Below are 24,109 nucleotides of genomic sequence, written 5' to 3' on the forward strand. Positions count from 1 at the left end.
GAGGCAACGTACCTGGTAATCATCCCCGTGGATGACTGAGAAGGCCGCTTCCTCGGCCAGGTGCTCGGAGAGAGGGCCGTTATGGAGAAACGTCTCGGTGCTCTTCCCGGTGCGAACCTCTCGGATGCTGGAGACGTGTAGCCGAGCCCGTTCGATGTCCTTCTTGGACGGTTCCCAGCGCAGGCAGCTGAGGTCGGTGTCCAGCGTGTAGAAGCGGCAGTAAACCCTGGAGTTGGGCCGGATCTTCTTCAGCTCACACCCGCCCTGCATGAACGCCAAGCAGTCGGCAGCGCTGCTCACCTGGAGATTGGACAATCAAACACCAACTTCATGATCTATTTTTTATTATGTTTTTGGAATTCTTTGCTCATCGTGTAAATGTCTGACGCTAATCTACCTTCTTCTCAGAGGGTATGCTACTGAAGGACACGGTCTTCTTTCTTCCTCCGCCAACCTTGTGCATTAAGGGATCCTGGGAAGAGACAAAGACAGATGGCCAAGAAGTCAAAAGGAGAAGAGGAGCTCCTACATGTTGAGAAGAACAGTCACAGGCAAACTCCTGAAAAGACACACAACTCCTCCTTTAGGTTGTACAGTTAAAACAAGATCATCCTCCAGTTGGAATAAATATATTTCTTTATTCCTACAACATATTTGTACTTTGTCAGAATCATATTATACTATTCATATACAAACATACAGTATTCAGGAATATTTCAGAGGGACAAACGTGGAAAAACAACAGTTTCATGTAAAATGTACACAGCGGCAAGTGGTGTATTCACACATAAATCCTGTAGCCATGAATGACTTTGGTCATTTTGGTTTTTTTAGACCAATAAATGGATTGGACGATGTAGGCGGACGCTATATTTGGAGACCATTCGAGAGAGAGAGAGTGGTGGGAGGCTTTACCATCCGATGCCTGTGAAATATTCTACAAAAACACAGTAAAAAGCTGTCAAAGGAAGCTTTAAAGCAAATGAAAAGCAGTACATTATTACAGAACGCTCTGTAAAACAATACAAAGTAATTAGTAATTATTGGAGGAGTCCTTATTTTTCCCTTTCCTGAGGAAACTAACATCTTCTATCTATCCACCTTTTCAGCACAGCGTCTTCACTTTGATGTCATGTGATGCGACTCTTTACACCAAAACACTGAATCGTCCAAATGTAGTTTTCACTAATAGGTTGAAGCCTTTCCAGGGAGAAAGGTTAATGTGTTGTGGCCCAAATGCTCACCGTAGCTGGCGAAGGCTGACCCCCATTCACCTTAATGAGCAGGTGGCGAGCAGGAGCGCATTCTCCTAACGAGATTTGTGTTCTTGCGTAACACATTTTGGTTTTAAAAATAATCTTAAAAAAAACTAATTTTCCCTGAAGGAAACCCTGGGGATGTTTTGAATCTGTCTGTCTGTCTGTCTGTCTGTCTGTCTGTCTGTCTGTCTGTCTGTGTGTGTGTGTGTGTGTGTGTGTGTGTGTGTGTGTGTGTGTGTGTGTGTGTGTGTGTGTGTGTGTGTGTGTGTGATCATGGATGGCTGTTTATAATACGCACTGATTTAAATATTATCAACTGTAACATTTTAATGATTTTTCTTAAAGTCTCAAAGCCCATCAAAAGGGACTGGTGTTGGAAATTAGCTTCAGCCACACACACACGCACAGAAAATGGTTCTCTGGACTCTTTCAAATAAACAAGTGAAAATAAATGTAAATGTAAAAAATAAAGTAAATGTATTTTTAACTATTTATAGTGTAAAATGTGGGTTAACGTGGATTACATGGACATTTATCTTTTGTGCGATACATCCTCATACATTTAATCGCTCGTTTGTATGTGATATGCAAACGCTCAGATCCATGTGACGACCTTGTGTCGCTCACAGATGATCTGTTGTCCCCAGAACATGAATAAACAAGTTCCAGTCTGTCCTGCACTTAGTTCAGTGGTTCCCATCAAAACGTAGCGTGAGGTCTAGTGATGAGCTGGTCACGAGGGAGCTACATTTCAGGCTTTAAATGTTGGCCCCTGAAATGCATCATGGGACAGGCGCCGTTTGTGAGCATTTGCATGAGAACATTATTCTATTATTTTCTATTCTTAATAATACAAATGTGTAAAAATGTCAATATCAAAAAAATATCTCAGGATGAAAGTCTTGAAAATACTATCTGTAGTCTAAATATGTAGTATATTTAATGATTTATTTATATTACTTATCTTATTACATGTCTTTTTCTTTCACTCCTGGAGCTGTTGTTTGTTGCTCGAGGATCTATTCCAGCATATATGTTATTCCTGAAAAGTTTTTCTTTAACTTGTGGACATCTGTTCTTGTGAGCGCCTCTCGTGGGACCCTAAAGGGGCTTTATTTCGAAAATAATAAAACAAAAAAAAATTGAAAATAATAACGTGCAGATACTTTAATTACACCATTAATTGATTGAAATCCCAGCGTGTAAATGTACTCGCTTTTCTAGTCTTCCGACCACTCAAAACACTTTAACACTACACGTCATCGTTCACCCATTCACACACTGATGGGAGGGGCTACCACCATTCATACGGGGTCAACTCGGGGTTAAGTGTCTCGCCCGAGGACACCTCGACATGGAGCCGTGGATCGAAACCGCCGATCCTCTGACTGAGCCACAGCCGCCCCCGAGCGTTACATTTCAACAGAAGTCATTTAGTTTATTTCCCCATGACTTATTTACAGTACGCCGCTTTTAGGAAGAAAAAAAAAAAAAGAGGATGTAAAGCTGCTGTTTAGGGTTAGAAATCATCTGCTAAGGAAGACCGGATGTGTGCATGAAAGATTTTGAAAGCTTGTGTTGAGAATATTTTACACCCACAGGTGAGTTTAAATCCAGACACAAAATGGTCACGGTATCTTTTGGCCAAAGAAATGATTAACCCTGAACACAACATCCATGATTATCCCCAGAAAGAAGGGTTGGGAGGGAGGTGAAAATCATTGCTTCTTCCTGTCCGCTTCACGATCACGTATTGATTTCCAATTCCAATATTCACACACCTCCCAGCACACAGACACAGATTGGACACCGAGTCGCCATCAAAAGGACCGTTGTGCTTGTTTGTCTTTGTCCACACACCCTCCCAACAAAGAAAATGTCTTTATTAAGTTGGTCAGCGAGGAGGCCGGACAGACGGGCTTAGAGAAAGCAGGTCAGCGGGTATTTAGGTGGACAGAGCGTGGCCAGTGGCGACCGCTCGCGTGGCCGTCTCTCTGGCGATAGCGCTTCGGGGCGCCATGGACATTTAGGGGACGTGGACGTCGCCGTTGGCTGTCGTCGTCAACACAGTGCGTGCGTGCGTGCGTTGCACCATTTTTTTTACGCAGCCACTTTGACACGATGCCATCCAGGAAAACTATGGCCACGTCCATTTAAAGCCCTTAATGCAGCGCTCTGTTTGGCCCAAAAGGGCATTTATCAGTTATAATCCACCGTCTCTCTCTCTCTCTCTCTCTCTCTCTTTTACTTCTACGCTCTCTTTCGCTCAGATGTGATCATTCTCTCCGTCACTGAGCTGCTGCCGGGGGAAATAAATAAATAAATAAAAATATCGCAGCACAGATGGAGAGATGCTAAAGGGAAATGGGAGCAAAAGGCTGGCGGGAAAGAAGAGAGGAATAGCAAAGAAAAAAGGTCAGACGAGACAAAATAAAAAGGATGTTCTGGAGTGCAAAGTGGAGAAAATGGTTTGATAATTGGCACGCAGAAAAATAGTCTTTTTTTTAGTTTGTTATGCAGTGCAAATTGAATAAAAGAATAGATGATAGGTGGGAGATGAAAAGAAGATGGAGATGCAACAAGTGGGGACACGGGGAGCAGAAGTAGAATAAACAGACAACAATAGGTCATTGTGTTGAAGAGCAGTTGAAGTGTTTACAGCAGCTCGCCTCTTCAGCACGACTGTGTCACGTGTATGAAGAGAGGCACAGAATATCATTCTGGGATAAATATGATGGAGGAAGTTGTGTTACATCAGGGGCTCGTGAACCTGAAGAAGAAGAAGAAGAAGAGGAGCTTTGTGGTGGTCACCACAATTTCTTTTAAACGCTGAATAAACTGCAAAACTGAGTGCGATAGACGGTTCTCGCGGCATAAATGACAGCTGGGGGGAGGTGGAGGGGGGTTGCACCTGTTTGTGGACCTGAGCGGACCCCCTATGGACAGATTGGATCCAGTGCCTTTGGTGAGAACCTGGATTCAAGCAGGACATTGTCTCTTCTTCTTGGACGGCGACTAAGAAGCCAAGGCCTGTGTTGGGTTAGAGAGAGACTAGCCAGATACACACTACTGCTGTACCTATGCTGTTGCAGGGTGGCCTTATTGTTACTATTCTAACTATATATATATATATATATATATATATATATATATATATATATATATATATATAGTTTGTTGCCTTGGCTTGCAAGGAGAACTGAGGTTAACTAACGTTAAAACACAACAGCTGTTTGGTTTGTCCCCTCTGGGCTGCTGTAGAAACATGGCGGACTCCGTGAAGACGACCGGCTCCCTGTGAGCTGGATTTGTGCTCGGCTGACTGAGAGAAAGAAGTCTACAAAGCAAATATTTCATATGTATAACAAATAATTAAAAAAAGGTGCATATCGCACCTCGCAAAAGGATGCAGTTTGGGGCAAATCTTTTACCAACAAATCCAAAAATAGTTCATCCTAGGGCTGCAATATGAGGAAAATATGCTATGATGTTGTTGAATATTGCAATGACGATATTACATGATATTAAAATGTACTTTCTCTCTGCTGCTTTCGGAACAAATTACTTGTTGAGTTAAAAAAATATATAGTTCATTCTTTTGTTGAACAAATTGAACATTGAACTGAAAACAAAAACGCATTAGTAAAAATAAAAGAAAGACGTTTTAAAGTGCAGTTTTACCCTCTTTCACTCAGAGTGTTTATCACAACATTGCAATGACAATAAAGAAACTCTTTATACTGTGGAGCGATACTAAATAAAGTTGTATACTCATAAATACAAATGATCTCAGAAAGAGACATTACTTTGCCAAACTAATCAGGAAGCCATCAGGATGTTTTACGATGTCTTAAAAAACGTTTTTTTAGTCCAAATACTCTCTCTTTCTTCATGTTTATCCTTCATGGATTTGTAATAAACAACTCTCGCATGCCTTCCTCCCTGCAGGTCACCACTTTAATGTGAGGGTGCACGTACTGTAAAAACACCCTCCGTCCTCCACAGTGACCTCCAACAGCTGCAAACCGAAAGAGCCAATGGAACATAAACGTGAAAATCAATGGACAACAACACACTCCCGTACACATCCGATCATTCATCAATCTCTATACTGCGCTCAATGTTTCCATCCATTGACCAAAACGTGTTTATACAACTTGTTAACCTTGTGCATAATACACATATACACACACACACACACACACACACACACACACACACGCACACACACACACAGCTGAACAGACCAGACCAACACCTGGCAGTTGCATAAATCCAGTCCCAATCTGATCCCCACGATCTGGCTAATAATCCCTCAGCACATTGGCAGAAGATTAGCACAATAGATTACTGCGCTGCTGCACAGCCGGTAATCCACAGCAGAGGACGGGTCGCCGTGGATCACAGTCAACTGTTGATTCTTATGAACTAGGACAATTATTTGTTGGTGTATTTCTTCATATATATATATATACATATATATATATATATATATATATATATATATATATATATATATATATATATATATATTGTCTGATAACCGTTAGCTGCTTTTTTGGGGGGGGCTCCACAGACATGAGTCTCACATGTAAAAAGACTTTTTTCACAACACCGATTTACTTTTGGCAGCACAAGTGGCACTAATACTGGTAACAATGGTTTAGTGTCCCAGTAAGTTATGACAGCGAGCCAACACGAGCATAACCCGTTAATAATATTAGTTACCAAAAGTCTGCTATGAGAATGACTTGAGGTCTGGAGACACTGGTATTGTTTCGATTATTTTAACGGCAAGTTTCCCTTTAAACCACAAATACATACATTTAAGTGTCGCAGTACACTTGTAAAAAGTAGTGAGGAACCAGCTTTCAGATAGCTGAGGGATGAGTTGTGTTTGACACCCGCTGATTAGGGTTTCAGTTTGTATTTTTCCTTTTGGAAACCTCCGATGAGGATACCAGCGCAAGCGACAGGATAAAAGGGTCAAAGGACATGTTTTTTTTCCGCCAAAGCAACTGCGGTAAATATAATGCAGTGTGTCCTGTGCGGTGAGTCCTAGCTAGCACAAGTCTTTTAGAAATAACTTTTGTTGAGCGAGTCTGAAAAGTCGATAAAAAGTTAGCGAGGAAAACAGAAAGTTCACAAAGTTCACCGATGCCGAACTCAACGTGAAAGAAGTGCGCAACACTTGCCGAGTGACCCGGGTTGTTAAATAATGAGAAACCAGCGATAGTTTGCTGGATTTTGAAAATGATCCAACCACCAGCACCTGTTGCCAGCTCAATTAGGCAGCACTCGCTCCAAAAGTCGCTAAATCCAACACTGACAACCCGTCCCCTTCAGGCCTCCCTCCAAAGCCATGCCCCCAAAATGATCAATATAAACATAAGCAACAAGCGTGGCTATTTTTAGTACTCACAGCTGTTGAGCTAGCAGCTTGTGACGCACAACGAGAACACGCAGGTAGCTCGTCGAGTCATTCCAGGCCGAATGAGGTGATTGGACGACGGCCACAGATGCAGGAATGTGTTCTCGTTTGTCAGAGCATTTGATCCATTGATTGATGTCGGGACAATTTAGAAAAACGATTCCCAACCCTTCATTTAACTCATCAAAACTAGTTACTGTGCAGACTCTTCTGCAACAAGCAACAACAATAAATACATAAATAAAACATTTACTTTCTCTTGATTTGGGCCTTTAATAGGCACTAAACCATCATTCCTTCAAAAGTCAACTTTTGCCCTTTTGTCCTGAGTCTGTGTGTGTGTGTGTGTGTGTGTGTGTGCGTGTCTTTTAGACGGATTTAGCATCTCTGCATGCAGCCACTGAGCACCGACAAGCACTGAATGTACCGAGAGTCTGCGTGAAGAAGAAGAAGAAGAAGAAGAAGAAGAAGAAGAAGAAGAAGAAGAACTCACAAACACTTCGAGGAAGTCGTGAGAAAACAAGAGTGATTCATTGATAACCGTGACTAGGTGTGTGTGTGTGTGTGTGTGTGTGTGTGCGTGTGTGTGCATGTCTGACACATTGTGTGTGTGCAGATATTCTCCGTGTGTGCCCACTGATCGTATCTGGTTCGAGCCATCCAATAAAAAGGTGTTATAACTGTGTGGCTTTGTTGGTCGCTTCCTGCACAGTGTGCGGATTCTGCACCGCGATTTGGAATCCATATAAATGCACTGTGATTATGATCGATAAGCTACAGGGTAATCACAATCAGTGCTGCAGTGACCTCAACCTTTGTGTGTGTGTGTGTGTGTGTGTGTGTGTGTGTGTGTGTGTGTGTGTGAGAGACTCTAGAAAATATACATATATATTTTTTTAAAGACTTGTGACGGTGAGTTCTTGAAGTGTTTGAAGAAAGGAGCCCGGCGACGTGATGAACAGAGTTGTTATAACTGTTAACATAATCCAAGCACGAGGGTCCACCACAGATCATTTCAAGCGTTCCTCTCTGATGCTGAATACGGGGATCTGCTCTATCGGTGCGCTGGCTCAGTGTCCGTGCTGCATCCTGAGATCAGAAATTGACCAGTTTTTGAAAGAGAAGGACCTCTTCATGAACCGAGTGCCCCTTTATGGTGGGCAGACCTGGCCTTTCTAGTTGATGTTACTCATCATCTCAACACACTGAACAAGAGCCTGCAAGGCAAAGACCAGGTTGAACCACAACCTATCGCACACATGAAAACATTCTGTGACAAAACTACACAACTAACTAATCCTACACACAGGATTCCTGTGTTAATAAGCCCAATTATGTAATGAATTAAATCAATTCAATTCACCACCACCAGTACTTCCTCCTCTCTGTCCTTCGTTGCTCTTTTCCTTTGCTTCCCTTCCTCTCAATTGTTTCTCCCTTTATCTACACCATCCTTTTCATCCCTTCATCCGAGCATTAGTGCTATCAAGGGAGGTCTAGAGGAGGGGGGGTCCTTTAGGCAGTGGCCGAAAGGGACCCTTATCCAAAGTAATGACACACTTCCAGGTCAAGAGGACATTTGTTACGCAACAGCTTAAAGCTTCCCGGCTCCTCTGGTGGGCCTGTGACTCGGCTGATATCTACACATGTACACAGATAAACACAAACAGACAAACACACAAGGGAGAGGAGGGAGAGGAGATTAAGCTGGAAGTGCGATCAGGAGGAGGGAGAGAAAGTGGGTGAGGCGACCGAGGGGAGAAGAAAGGCAGAAGGGGAGGGGGGAAACACAGTGACAGAGATTAAGAAAGGAGACGGCAGAGGAGAAGGGGAGAGATGAGAGAGGGGAGAATTTAAAAAAAAGTAATTTTTTATAGACAGCTGCTGAAAGAAACTAGTGGAGGAGTTTGTGTCGAGCCTTGTAGGGATAAACATAAATGAATGGAGGGAGAGGAAAACAAGAAGAGAGAGAAGCAGGAGAAAAGGGAGTCAAGCAGGTAGCTCAAAGCACAGAGACCCAATCGGCCTCCACAAATAAAAAGAAGAAAATAATATTAGCAGGCTGACATTTGAGTGCTCTATTCCTGCTCCTCTCACTGTGGGAAGGAGACATGAAAATAAAGATGAAGAGGAGAGGGAGGGAGGGGAGAGGAGACAGTTGGATGGCAGCCTTGTGCGCTTCTGAAAGGGAGATGTTGAGTAAATGGCTTGATGAATCTTTCAGAGCAGGAGGAGAAGAACGAAGAAGAAGAGGAGGAGGAGGAGGCTAATTTTGAATAATTGACAATAAAAGGCAATTAAACGCAGATAGTACATCTCAGGGGGGATTTATCTGGATGAATTTGAACAAGCACGAGCAGTTACAGTAAGCGTGCATGAGTGTGTGTGTGTGTGTGTGTGTGTGTGTGTGTGTGTGTGTGTGTGTGTGTGTGTGTGTGTGTGTGCATGCGTGGGTGTTGGAGCATCTTTGTAAAGCAAGCAGAAATGTTTCCAGAAGGCTCCGGAGCAGACAGCCAAGCGGCGGGTCCGTCAGACGAGAGCCAGCTCTAGCCGAGACAGCAGTTATGCAACACCCCCTCCAAAAAAACAACGCACCCACAAAGATATGTCAAAGCAGTGACTGGGCTGCGCGCGTGCACACACACACACACACACTATTGCTATTACTGTTCTATCTTCAGTATGATTGCAGCCGCTGTCTAGCAACCGCAGGTGAAGGACACTAGGTGGGATCGTGAGAATATAATAGTCTCAATCTGCTTTTTCTTTGTATTCCTGAACACAAAGAGAGCAGGAAACAAGTGTGTGTGTATGTGTGTGTTTGTGTGTGCCTGAGAGTATTTCCGCTAACAAACATGTGTATTTGAGCTCCACTAATTTGGGTAAAAAACTATCAGTAGTTGGATCCTGCAGCGTGAAAGTCTAAAATAAACAGATATTTAAATATTAAAATTAGAATAACATAAAACAACAGAACAGGCAGAACAATAGTAGATAAAAGTGGCACTAAAGGAGGAAACAGCCGCCTGTTTTTAGCCGAGAGATCAGAGAGACTTCGTCATAATCTGTTCTGTGAATTCATTTTTCCTTATTTGAGAACGTGTTCAGAATGTTCTTGTACTTCTTGGCAATAAAAGAAAGGGAAAAAAATTGTTTTCATTTATAGTTTATCATGAAATGTTTTACTGCTCCGGCCTACTTGAGATGAAATTGGGCTGAATGCGGCTCATGAACTAAAATAAGTGTAACCCCCCGGGGTTTGAAAATGAAGAGCGAGAGAAAAAGAGAAATGAGGTATAAAGGACCGGAGTTATCAAAAACAAAGAGCATCTGCATTATATAAACACCTTCTGATGTACAGATACATATAGAACCAGCTGTTAAGAGAAAATAATGTTATATTCTCACACATCCAAAAGCACATTTCTGACTAATCCACTGTGTTATTGAGAGAGAAAAGGGCATGTGAGGGTGGAGGGAGGATGAGCCTCACTATTACTCAGAGAGAGAGAGAGAGAGAGAGAGAGAGAAAACGGCTTTCAGGAGCAGCTGCACTGATAAACAAGAGTATCAGTCGTGGAACTAAGGGAGGAAAACAAAGTAACGTCCAACCAATGTGTCAGCCTTTAAAAATGTGTCTGAACGTTGGTACAGAGACGAGATGAGAAAAGATGTTCAGGTTATTTGTATTTATTTTTTTTTTTTTTAGGGACATTAATAGTGCTCTCGATTACACTGAAACACCGTAAACGGGTCGTCGTAAAATGTTCAAAGTGTGTGAGTTGACGTGCGATTGCTGAAAAGCAACTGAGATTTTACTTTATAGATTAGCTGGATACCTCTCCCCACAAAATGTACATTTGTAAATCAATTACTCGAGATATTCTATTATTCTTGCATGCCTCAATTCATCGAGACTTTTAGCCGTTTTATTTTTAGGAATATCCGTTCACCGTGGAGAGAAAAAACACATCTTTCTGTAAAATTCAAGGTGAGACATTGTGTGGTCAAACACTGGAATGAAATGTCAACCTTGAGTCAAAATGTTCAATCTTCCTCTTCCGGCTCCGCCAATCGTCTGCCTCGGCGAGAGTCAGGTGGTGCAAGTAGAAGGACCGGATAAAACGACGGGGTGAACGTTACTTAAGACCCCTCGATTGACACTCTCTAAAACCATCAGACAATTATTTAGCGCTTGCAAATGTCACAAAAATAGAGACGATTTTCTGTCTGTCTTCACTCCTTTTTGTGGACCCAATTGCCCTTTGGTCAAATCGAATCCAGTAGATGATCCCCTCCCCCCAATTGCCACCGGGTATTTCGCACATTGCTCGCAACCTTCATGGTCGCGCCAAGCTTTAAATCCGGCTTCGCGCCCACAGTCTCCACCCGGAGAGTCGGACCAGTTGAAGTGTAAAGATATGTTCTGCTGTGTAAAGGTATCAGCGGTTATGTAAGCCGTGTCAGCGGCTTGTCGTCGATACTTCATTGTACATTCACGTAGATTCATGAGGTCAAACCCGCCGTGCTTATGCAGACACTCTGAATCTGACGAATCGCACTCCCACCATCATTCACACTCCTACGCGTCAACGCTCTACTAGAAATAATATATAATTAGTTCCACGAGAAATCCAGTTTCTGGAACAATACTGTTACAAAACCACGTATGCACAGTCAAAATGTTAACTGACTTCCACCTCTTCACGTTGTTTTCTGTGTCTTTAATGTGTCAGGGGAAAATGCATAACAAGGAAATACAGATATTAACAATGTGTATTTTATTTAACTTTATATGCCATAGTAAAAGGGACTATGGTGCTTCGTGGAAGGACATTTTACAACAAAACTATTAAAACTTCACCGTTCGATTGTGTAAGAAACTTTACTGCAGTAAGCAGTGTGTGCACTTTCTCCAATGTTCCAGGGATTAAACGTTTTATTAAAATTTTGAGATCAGCAAGGATGTTTCTGTTGAAGATGTGTACAAGCCTACTGACACCATGTTTACAGTACCGTAGTTTACTTAAACTCAGAAATCAGTTTTTTGTTTTGTTTCTTTAATTCAGTTCACGTTGCAGAGGTGAGATCAGTTCCAGGTGGGTCTTATTAACCGCACAGAAATACAGAAATGAAATAGAGATTTTTAATCCAACAAAAAAGTACATGGCCCTTCAGTGAAACAGTAAAAACAAGTTTAATGGGTACAAAAAGTCCAAGGTTGATATCTAAAAGGCAACATTTGTTCATGCTTGGAAAGCCAAAAAGAACTCAGTGAACCGCAAACTAACTACAGTTCGGACTGTTGCTCATATTCGTATTTCTTTGGAGAGGTTTTTATCAGCATCACTGGTATGAGAAGGGAACGCTCAATCAACAGTAGCAACGGAAAAAGACAGTGCCAAGTAGTTTTGCAGTTGTGTGACACATAAATAAGCCCTGTAATCAATGAGTGTGGCTTTTGTTACCTTGAATACTATGAGGTCCTCCCAAAAGTACTTTGAGGAAGTGTGCTGTTCCTCCGCCTCACTCGTCTCTCAACAAGGCTGCAAACGTGTGAACATCAGGAGAAATCTCTGTATTTACTTTGTCTTTGAATGCAACACAAACAAGCAGTTAGAAAGTGTTGGACAGTTAAATCAAAGCTCCCGTTGTAGCAAACGGGCATCGAGTCACGACACCCTGTCGGCTTTTCCTTTCCTTTCCCCTTTCCTTTCCTATCAGGACTTGAAGCATGACAGGCCAATTTGTGCTCCATGGGATTTCACAGCTGCTAATCAAATATATTGGAGATAATCATCGTTTCAGTCAATCTCCCCGGGTAGAGGTTGCAGGGATGGGCACCTTAACAACCCCCAACAGTGTCTGACAAGTGAAGGGTCAAACTGACGCATGGATTGATGGGTGGACAGTTGGAAGGACGGATGAGAAAGAGGGCAGAGAGGAGTGCAGAGACCATGGGGTGGGGGTGGGAGAGAATAAATGGGTCGCAAAAACGAGACAAGAGGGGGAGGAAGTGAAACCGTGAGCCAAAAAGTGATTATGATAAATGTCATTCTATTATAGCCTGAATAGAATTTAGGACAGCAGGAAAAGGGGGGGGGGGGCAGAGCAGCAAGACTGTGGGGGAAAAGATGCTGCGGCGTCTCTTCAGGCGTCACGGAAACTGCATCCATTGTTGTAATGTAAATAAAATCATAATATTACCTTTGACGTGGCCCTGATGCAAACAAAGGAGACACTGGATCATCTTTGAACTTGAGTTTTGCAAAGACCCCTCACAGTTATGACAAAAAAATGGAGACGTATGAAACCCCTGCCTGTGAGAAGCTAATGAGCACAACCAGCCGATAGAGGCCACAGGAGGAGGGATTCTCTGACATTTTCATTATGCAGGTAAAATAATCGTATTATCCATCGATGGCAGTAACAACTCTCCGGCCAGCTTTATAATTAGATGCGGCGTGTTTGCCTGACAGGGGTATGAGTATGTTGTCTTGCAGTTAACAAAATATTAAATTATTTTTAAGTCTGACCAGCAGATTCGGATTTTCTTTCCAAGAAATATAAGAAAGAATTTTTTACCACCGTCCCGAAAACACCTGGAAAAATTAGTTCAACATCCCAAAGTCAGTGTAAACTATTACAACATAAAACAAATACCTTTTATTTAGTTTTTTGTCATCCATAGTGGTTACTTGCATTAGAACGCACCATTCAAAAGATGAGGAAATAAATCATTGCATTTTATTTAAATATGATTGAAAAGAGGAAGTATGGATGTTGACACCAGGATTTGTGTGTGTGTGTGTGTGTGAGTGTGTAGTTGTGTGATAAAAAAAGATAAAAATTAAAGTAAGAATTATAAATACAGAAGTAAAGTCTAGCTGTGAGCACCTCATGCTGCTCCCAGCAGGGATGAGGAAGCACTGGGACACAAACAGACAAACGGGGGTTGGAGGTGGATGACGGGGAGTCGATGCTACACTAACAAACACACACACATTCACTAACACACACAATAAGAAACGCCTCTGCTTGTTTGGTCTCCTTGAAGAAAAACATAATTTAATCTATTTATGTAACGGTCACTACACATAGAAACACATATGTCCGCACACACACACACACACACACACACACACTTGCAAATGTTAAGACAAACCCAGGACACTGGGTCACACCCATGTAAAAGCAAATGTAAACACACAAACACAATAAACTGCCACTCTGATACATTTTGTGTGCCACAAACATTAACTTTACCCTTTATCATTCATTCATGTGATTTACACAATAAGCAACCAGCATATGCACGCACACACACACACACACACACACACACACACACACACACACGCACACGCACACGCACTGTGTTGTGACCCCATTAGCTCAGCGTCAGCCCACCGGATGTCTGTGTGTTTGTGTGCTTTGGAGAGCAACATGGGAACATCGTAAACACACCATCTATGGGAGGTAATTAATGCCTTAAAATGAAGTATTTAGCGAGAATATAACAACATCGAACTAATCAAGCAACTAATTCTTCAGGTTTTGTGTAAATCTTTTGACTCGAGCGTTCTCTCAAACAGTTTTGGATGATATTTCTTTACAAATCAAGAACTTGAGGCATCATTTGCAAACAATTTCTGTGTTGGATGACTGAAGAAGAGGGTCATATTTAGAGAATTTACTAAATGAACATCATGCTGTATTGAAAAAGACTTGAAACTAGAGATTGAGACCATAAACTCATGTTTACAATGTTTACTGAGGGAATAAATCAAGAGAGACTATACAACCAGAGGAGTCGCCCCCTGGTGGTCAGGAGAGATAATGCAGGTTTTAAGACACTTCCACATCGGCTTCACCTGGTCATTACGATATTTTTTAGTGTATTTTCCAGTGTGGAAAGTTTTGCTCTGTTTGAATAAATAATAAAAAGACACTAAAAGTAACTTCATGAATCAACTTCATAAATCAACTCAAATAATTAAACAAATTCAATTTCCTGTTCTCACAATCGAGGGTGCTATTCCACAAACGCAACATAAACATGTGCATCCGATAAAACACACACACACACACACACGCACACACACACACACGCACACACACACACGTAAACAACATTATTCTAAGAGGCAGACTGCTTCTCATGGTGTCCTACATGTGAGCCATTCCCACATCAGTGCTATTTGTCACTGCAATAACATCCCATCACCCTCCAGCTCATTAGCAGCACGTAGCACATATTTTGTCTCACACACATTTGCTACCATCTACAGGAAACACAAACTTTAATTTTATTTTCTACTGACATTTTGATCACACACACACACACACACATACACACATACACACTCACAGATAATGCTATATATAGACCTTAATGTTCCAACTCCTTGAACACAGCGGTATCACAAGAATCCTATATGGCCCTCTACAGCTCTCCTCCACCTCACGTGTTGAATTTATATTTGTCATATAACAAAAACGTGTTAGCATAGACACACACGCACGCATGCACGCACGCACACACACATGCATATTTATAGAGAAAGCCTCCCTGATAAGCTGCCTTAATGTCATAATGTCAGGATTGTAGCTCAGCATCACTGCCAGGTGTCATTATCTAACAGCATGCATCCTTCACTGTACAACACATGTGTGCGTGTGTGTGTGTGTGTGTGTGTGTGTGTGTGTGTTACCATAACTATCTCCATGGAGACCACATGAGTCTCTATTGACAGTTTTCATATCAATCTCAGGACTCCAGAGATTCTTAGTCTGCATTTTTGTTGGTAAATGTTTTTGTGATTTATAAAACAATATATGAGAGCACAGTCTAAACAACATATTCAGCTTTTGCTCATGAGGATGGACAGAAACGGAAAGCAGTAGTAAAAATGAAGGCCATCCTCGAATCAGAGCAGCATTCAACAGGTGGAGCCTTGAGTGCAGAAGAGCTTTATGCAACACTTATTCCGTTTTCTCCTCCCGGTCGTGACAATCAGACTGTAAAGACGGAATACAGCGTACAGTCATGCGCAGCTTGCTAATTTCGATACCACTCAAGAAGAAGAAGAATTGATTCAACCAGACGGATTGGTCAATGGAGGCAAACGGTTTGGGTGCATTTATGATTTAACAATCTCCAGGGAGCAAAATGCAGCTTTTAGAGGTGATATTCTCACACTGTTAAACTACAGCGTTGGGGGGGTTTCAGCCCAATGCAATATGAAACAAATGTCCATTCAGTTGCTGTAACAGATCTTCTTGATCAAAGTCACAGTGGGACTAAAACAGTGAGAAATAAAGCAGATAAAAGTTATTTGTAGATTAATTTTTTTATTTTGTCATAGACTGTGACCTAACTAAAAAAACACTCAAAATTATTTCCAACTCTTATATATTGAATAACACTGACAATACCATAGTTGTGTCATGTTAATGTCTTGTTTTGCTGTTATGTCCGTTATTTTAATTTTTGTAATAATTATTATTAACCACTAAAACGGCCTTTGAGTATACCTTTTAAAATAAAACATCATGTATGTATAATAACTATAAATGTATTCTGATTAGTAACATCATCATCATTAGTTTAATTATTTAAAAAATAAATCAATAAAGTGTCGCTTTAAGAGGCTAGTCTCGTCCTCATTCGTCACAGCTTCACAGCCGAGCTGTCATGAGGCTTTTCTTCATCTCGCAGCATCAATCCGTCTGCTGTCCTTTCATCACCGTCTCCACCGTCGTGTTGATTGTCTCTTGAGGGAGGCTCTGCAGCCAGCTCCCAACCACTCGTCACCTCTCCTCCGCCTTTTCTTTCAATCCATTGTGCTACACTTTTTTTTTTTTTTTGCCTCGCTCTATCTGGTCCTCTCTCTCTCTCTCTCTCTCTGTCAACTTCACCCCCCCCTCCTCCCTCCTATTTCACAGCTGTATAGGACACACACAGGGCAGTAATGAGAGCACACAATGATGTCTGCAGGAGGCACGCTTTCAGAGTCCATCCTGGATCGCCGTAACCATGGAAATAAGTGCCACTGCGGTGACACGCACACAGACACAGACACACAGACAGGGGTCCCCCAAGAGCACGCTAAAGCCTCAGGGGACAGAAATACCAACAATACCGTCTTACAGTGGGACAAACAAAAATGTACGGTACACATCACGAGACGGAATGGTATGAGTACACAAATGCTATAAGTTCTATGTGTTAAAATGACATGTAACATTAATAAACGTATGAGACGGCATTGTGCACACAGTTCATACAACACAGGTCAGGTTTAGGCCTGCGGTTCACGTACAGACAGACCTTTGATGACTGTCGTTCCCAATCTCAGCCCTCACCCCTTACTTTCTGCATACCAAGACAAAAGTCTTAATACACAAGAAGAAAAAGTCTAAGTTCAACAGAAAAATCTTTGGTGTTGTAGGAAAAAGGTGAGAGCTGTGTATACTGGACGCCTCGGGCTTAAGGAAAAGTCAAGATTCAATAGGTTTAAAATTAACAATATTTAATGGCAAAAAAGTACCAGACAAAATAATACGTTCACGATTGTGAGGGCCGGTTGAACGGACTTCCACAGACTAAATCACTTTCTCTCGTGAAGTAGGGAGCTGTCTGGTCAATTCAAGCCGAAAGAAAAGTAAAAAGAGAACGTTTCCCTCAGCACAAATCCCTTTTATCAGTATTCAGTCACGCCTTTAACACCTTTAAATGTTAGTAATTCGTCGGGTTAAATACACATCACCTTTGGTTGGCTTAAGGCCATAGTAAAGATCACGGGGTCAAACGTCACACTTCCGGTCAAGACAAAGAGTTTCTTTTCAGAATAAAACCTCTCATCTTGCCTTCAGTATAAAACATCACAGGTTCCCACTCCGCTGTCAATTTTAACAACATCTAACTAATAGACTATCATTCATTCTCATGCATCATACAATTATAATGCATACATTTATCAACAGTCACAATAATAGATTATGATAATCTCATGCTTTACAACATATTCCTGCAGACTATTTTAACCAATATTCACTATTAATTATCATACTTCCATTATGTATTAATATAAAACATAAGACTATCTTTATGTGCATGTGCAAATCAAAATAACCTATTACAACTCTACAGCGGGTTTAGAAATAAAATCGTAGTACATCGGAAAAAATGTACACAAGAAAAAAAGTCTAAATACGCAGAGACCAAGTCTAACTACACCAGAAAAAAAGTCTAACTTTGTACCGTCTAAGTACAGCAGAAAAAAGCAAAGGCACATAATCCGTGCTACATCAATATACACTCTAAACTATAATGGTGCTCACCAGAACCCAAACGTGGTCCTCTGGCTCGTAATAATAGGGGCACCTGCTTTGGTGCTATATGGCACCCGTCTTTTAAAAAGGTGCTATATAGCACCTTGTGCGGTGACATTTAGCACTTTATTACTGAACATAAATGGTGCTAAATGATATGATGAATTATTTAGTATATGTATGTTTCTTTTGTGGATCCATGTGACACTGAAGACCACAAAGGAAATAAGTATCGTTTTACACTTTCAGTGATTCCAAGGGCTTGTCGACTGGAAACGTGACCCTTAAAATCGCCCGTAAAGGTCGAGCTCAACAGCCGTGAAGGTGTGAGGGCAAAGTTGAGCTCAGTTAAGAGGAGGAGGAACGGAGGAGAGAAATAAACCGACGGCAACATCCGAATTTCAATTACATCTGGTGGGAACACAGAAACATCCACACTCCATCCGCCTCATGCGGCTCTCCGATGTGCAATGAGAGGATTTGCGTTCGCCCCGGTGTTCACGCTTCACCGTCATGCTCAAGACTAAAGTGGCTCTCTAATACGGCGGCGCCCAGGAGATGAGACCCGACTTCTCTCAATGGAAAGGCAATTGCTCAAAAAGAAATTGGGAACAAAAAAGTTTAACGTATATTCAGAAATCAACACACGAGGACATGAAAACCCCACAAATTGACACACAGCAACAGGTTTGGAAGCTCATGAGGAAGAAAAAAATGCAGCTCGAGCTCTGTTAGACAATCTCTACACAATAAATAAATAAAATGAAGAGAAATTGACTTCTCCTGGTCCCTCGTAATTGACTTTAATAAGACGTCCTCCAACAAGAGAGAACGACAGAGAGACATGTAATGAACAGGAGAAGCAGAGGAGAGCGAGAGAGAAGAGTTGATAAAGCAGGAGAAGAGAGGGTTGGATATTGTTTAGATGCGATTCCTCATCCACTCCTCCTCGTGTGATTCGTGGTTCAGATTCTTGGCATATTTATCGAGCAAAAAGAAAAAGTCGCCAACATACACTGAAAGCAAAAAAATTAAAATAAAAACACCCTTTATTTTTAGGCAGAATTACCGAATCACGTGAAACCATTTGGTTGTTCTTTTCATGTTATTCTTCTTCTCGACTGAACCTTTTCTAGCCACAGAGTCGTTATCTGATGTATTCAATTAAGCGATTTAGCAGTCGGGTTGTCGCTTAGTTAAAAAAAAAAGTCTAGTTCGAAAACATCCGAAGAAACTTCCCTCGAATGACTTCAAATGCCATCTAAAAAGGTTAGAGAATGTCTCTTCATACCAGCTTCCTTCACCCGACGCATTCTTCTGCAACTAACACAACAACATGTTCAATATTCACAGCTGTCCACACACCAGCTTTACATCACAGCTCGTCTTTCACTCGCAAAGAAGGTTTTCTTCTTTTGCATAAATGGCATTTTCATCCAAAATGTAACCAAAAACTAAAAATCTCAGGCAACGTGATCTCATCCCTACTCGTCATAATTTGCCTCTTGGGCCAAATATATGATGAAAACATGAAATGCGTGTCCAGAGATTAGATGAAACTGTAACTTTTCTCAATTAAATACACAAAGCAAGCAGAAAATGCCACATTTTCATCATGTTTTAAAAGAGTTTTATTTGGTTTTATTTGGGGTGTGACTGGCGCTCTTATGATTACATTACGGTGAGTCCTTCAGGGAGAACCACCTATTTATGCTCCTAACAGTAGTGGATGGAAACATGCGTACATTTGCATTTCCTTTTGCAGATTCTCTAAATATTCTGTAGAAATTTGCACGATATTTGGATGGAAACTTGGCTTCTGTTGGCGGTTCAATTAACATAATTTAATGTTCAACTTTTGATGCTTTGAAGAGCGACTGATGGTTCAAGGAAAAGAGTAACGTGTGCATTTAATGCTCCATCTGCTGCCCACCTAACCCTGAACTTTCACCTCAAAAACCCTGAATACTTGAAATAACGCCTCCCACGTGTCTCCTCATTCTCTAACGCTTCCTCACGCCTTGGCTCCTCCAAGCGAGGACACGAGAGAGAGAGATGCGAAGTAGAGAAGTGAGGACGGATGAACCTGAGCTTGCTTAAAACTGTGTGTGCCACACAAGAGGAGGTGCGGCATTTACACGCCACGCCGCTTGATTAAAGTCCTCCGCGTAGGATACACCTTTGCTTCCTTGCTCGTCGCCTTCTCAAGGTGCATTTAAGGGATTAGAAGCTCCACCGTGATGGCAGAAGTGGAAAGATAGCATGGTCACGTGAGGAAAGAGGACGCAAGGAAGCATAAGCAAATTCAAACTGACATGTGTGAGCATCAAATACATTGTAGAGAGCAACCCGTTCATCCCCCTGGGTCCTAACAGCTGTTAGGAAAGGAATGATGGGCCGGGATGAGGGAGGTTAAACCCCTGATGAGATAAAGGAGGCTGAGGCTAAAAGAGGAAAGGTGGCACACAATGGAGAAGAGCTGAAGTGAAGACGTGGGTGACAGTCAACTGTGTGTGTGTGTGTGTGTGTGTGTGTGTGTCTGTGTGTGTGTGTGTCAGGCGGAGACGGAGAGGACAGCTTTGTGCTCAGGCAGTCATGGAGCAGCGCTATATAAATCAGCCGGCACTGCAACTAAGTGTGACTGAAATGTTTGCGATACGGCAGCATAATGGAGAGAGAGAGAGAGAGAGAAAAAAAGAGAGAGAGAGAGAGAGAGGGAAGCCCGCCTGCCTTTCATCCGAGAAACAGAAAAAAGAAATTAGCAAAATAAGAGCGGGGTGTTGGTGGATCAGACAAAGGAGCCGTCTGACTGGGTTAAGTGCTTCTTAAAACACCCACACCTATTATTTTCTATACAAGGCAAGACGTCCCGTGATGACGTGGGTGCTACAGGATAGGCCAATGACCTTTGACCTCTGTATGCAGATATCAACTTAAATGTCAGTATAATTAATGACTGATCACGGTCGTCGAAACTATAGTTTTTTTGGCAACCGATGAACGGAAGTTGTCCTATTTGGAATACGAAGGAGTGACGTAGAGAGACGCCGTATACGTCTCTGGTAGCGACCTGTCAATCACCGAGGAAGCCCCGCCCTAAAGCATCCTCCGGGTTATGGTCTATTTGTCTTGAAATGCACCATAAATTACTAAATGAACATCATGCTGTATTGAAGAAGACTTGAAACTTTTATTTACAATGTTTACTGAGGGAATAAATCAAGAGAGAAGTAGAGTTATTTTCTCCTAGACTTCTATACAACCATAGGAGTCGCCCCCTGGTGGCCATTAGAGACCATCAGGTCCAAACAACGCTGTTTCCTTATATACATTTATTTCGTCTGCGTCTGTATTAAGTATTAAGAAAATCTGCTTTCAAAGTTAAGTAGACGTATGGGTGACAAATGACACAATATGCTGCCGCATGAGTATGAAGCCCTTAAGCGTGAAGGTGGAACAGTCACACAGGAGCCGGCTAATTACCACTAATTGGTGACATTATGTCAGTAGCAGTAGTGTTTAATCTATGATTAGTGACCTTCGCTCCACGTGTCATCAATGTTTGAATTTATCCCAATTAGTGTCTTGTGTCCCCAATCAGTCAAAGACGCAAAGTATGAAAAGGATCCTTGAATCTTGAACCTTGAATGACTAACCCACCGTCTTTATAAAGCTTCTATGTTAAAGATAAAACCATCGTTCATTGTCTGGGGCCATGTCCAAACGGCTTACAAATGAACGCTGTTGAAATTATGAATGAGCTTTACTTATTTAATATACTCAGTTATTTATTTGTTTCTGTTTTCTGATGTTTCAACATGATCTGTCTTCATGTTGCTGAAAATGAAGCTGCTAAACTGAATCGTTTCAGAATTTTGAAGAGGAGGTTGATTTGACTCAAATTGCTCAAGGTTTTAAAGTAGCATAAATATCTCCATGAGCCACAGTTAGAAAAACCTCAGCCTGATTTTCTGGGCTTATTAAATCCAGTTTGATTCTGAATATATCTAGAAATTAAAAATGAATTACTAATTATTTTCCGTTAGCGGCAAAAAGGACCTTGTTAACTCTCACCTGCCGCAAAAAGTAAATAACAATAATAATCGGCGTTACCTCTGTGTTAGCTGCCTGTTGGACCGCTCACCTTTCACCTAATGTAAGCTTTCCCCTCGATTAGCGAGGCTTCCCGGAACAGGAAATAAGCAGGTGTACGAATTGAGGGGATGAACAATTGAACCCGATGTTCTGGTGATCCTGTCAAAGTTAACTGCAGCAGATTACTACCTCTGACACTGGTCCCTGAGGAGCAGTAAGCACTTCAATGAGGATTCGACAGAGGGACTAATGGGATTAGAGAGTCACAGCTTTGTTTAGCATTGGGTCGCACAGAAAGACCAGCGGAGCAGAACCGCTAACAGTGGAGCTCCAAGGACAGCCGATTACACAGAAGGAGGGTACAGAAAGACTTTCATGATGCAAGAGCAATGGATATCCAGCTCTGTCTCTCTTGATGTCAAATGGATTTTACTGATGAAGGAATCCTTACATTCATCTGTCACATAGGCATAAACACACACATAAATATATATACACACACACACACACACACACAGTATATATATATATATATATATATATATATATATACACATATACATATACATATACACACACATACATATACACACACACACACTCGTCATTGAGGTTACATAATAAAACATTTTATTTAAATGAAGCTTATTCTTGGGCTCGACTGCAAATCCAGTTTGACACCTATAAAAAATTATAATGATGACAGATAATTTGTAAGACAAAGGAGAGAGAAATGATCTCAAGGGCAATGTAAGCAATTATGACTCAATGGGTGACAAGAAAAGCTGGCAGATGAGGGAAAGAAAGGAAGAGATGCTCATACGGAGAGAAGAGAAGACTATTTCTGGGATTAAATAGACTCCTAATGATGCCTCCACTCCTGCAGCAATAAGGAGTAAAAAAAGAGGGGAGAGAACATCTCCATGCTAGACAAGCTGTAATCATTTTAATTAGCCCTTGTTTGAATCTGAGTAGAGGGCCAACGCTGGAGTTGCAGCATAGAGGTGTGATCCTCATATATATATATATATATATATATATATATATATATATATATATATATATATATATATATATGTATATATATGTGTGTGTGTGTGTGTGTGCCTCACTCTCCTTCAGAGGAATCACTGCTTTGCAAAACGTCTTTTATTATTCAGATTTTTTTATTGCCTGCTTGTTTGCGTACCGGCCGGGTTCCCCGTCTCCCTGCCTGCTCTCTAACAAACATTCCTGCTCATCAGCTTCTCGGTCCATCACTGCAAAAAAACAAATAGAAAATGCCACAAGCGAATCCGCTTTCAAAGAGGGATCGGTCACCTTTAGTCAGGAGTTTTATGCAAATCTCATAGTTCGTTTTGTATTGCAGAGGTTTGTGGATTTGATCCATCGAGGGACGGCTGTGAAAAATGATCCTGGGCTATGAATGCTCTTTTATGCATCAAATTGGTTCACGCCACATCAACCCTCCTACAAAAATGACATTCCCATGCAAATAAATTCTCAAATACTTGTTGAGGACTTTTTGGTTTCCACCTCGACCTCCGCCCTGTGCGGGCATCTGCGGACAGTGATTAAAGAAAAAAAACTAAATCTGTGTCCCTTGAAACACAGGCTGACAATATACTGCTCCCTCCACAAGTAAACCATAAATAAATGGAGGCAGAAACACACATTGCAGCCTCAGCCTCCTGCAGTTTCAACTGCAGCTGAAACCCTCCAAAAATCAGCTCAGAGAAAAAATAAAATGGGTGTGTGAATGAAAAAGAGAGCCAGATGGAGAAGTCATAGGAGCCATTATCCCCCCCCCCCCTTCCTCAGTAGCCAAGGAAACCAACCAAAGTTGTCCTCATTTTGAGGTCGGAGGTCACGGGTGACGTGCAGGAAACGGCTGCTGGAGGACAGAGAGCCTGATGGAGGGAGAGATTTGATTTTACCATTTAAGCTCAAAGTGAGTGTGAAGGAGACAACGAGGAGAGCCCGAATG

The 24,109-nt window shown here is 41.7% G+C and overlaps 1 protein-coding gene across 1 annotated transcript in view; it reads right to left on the bottom strand.

The window, feature by feature from the left end:
* Positions 1–24,109, bottom strand: part of plcl1 (phospholipase C like 1) — a 60,253-nt gene that overhangs the window by 18,699 nt on the left and 17,445 nt on the right. The window contains exons 2-3 of the mRNA XM_034562081.1: positions 398–472; positions 13–300 (exon numbers count right to left, since the gene is read on the bottom strand). Of these exons, the coding sequence (XP_034417972.1) occupies positions 13–300; positions 398–472 (363 nt within the window). The remainder of the gene's footprint in view (positions 1–12; positions 301–397; positions 473–24,109) is intronic.

This window comes from Cyclopterus lumpus, chromosome 21 (assembly GCF_009769545.1).
Source record: "Cyclopterus lumpus isolate fCycLum1 chromosome 21, fCycLum1.pri, whole genome shotgun sequence".
Classification (NCBI taxonomy): Eukaryota; Metazoa; Chordata; class Actinopteri; order Perciformes; family Cyclopteridae; genus Cyclopterus; species Cyclopterus lumpus.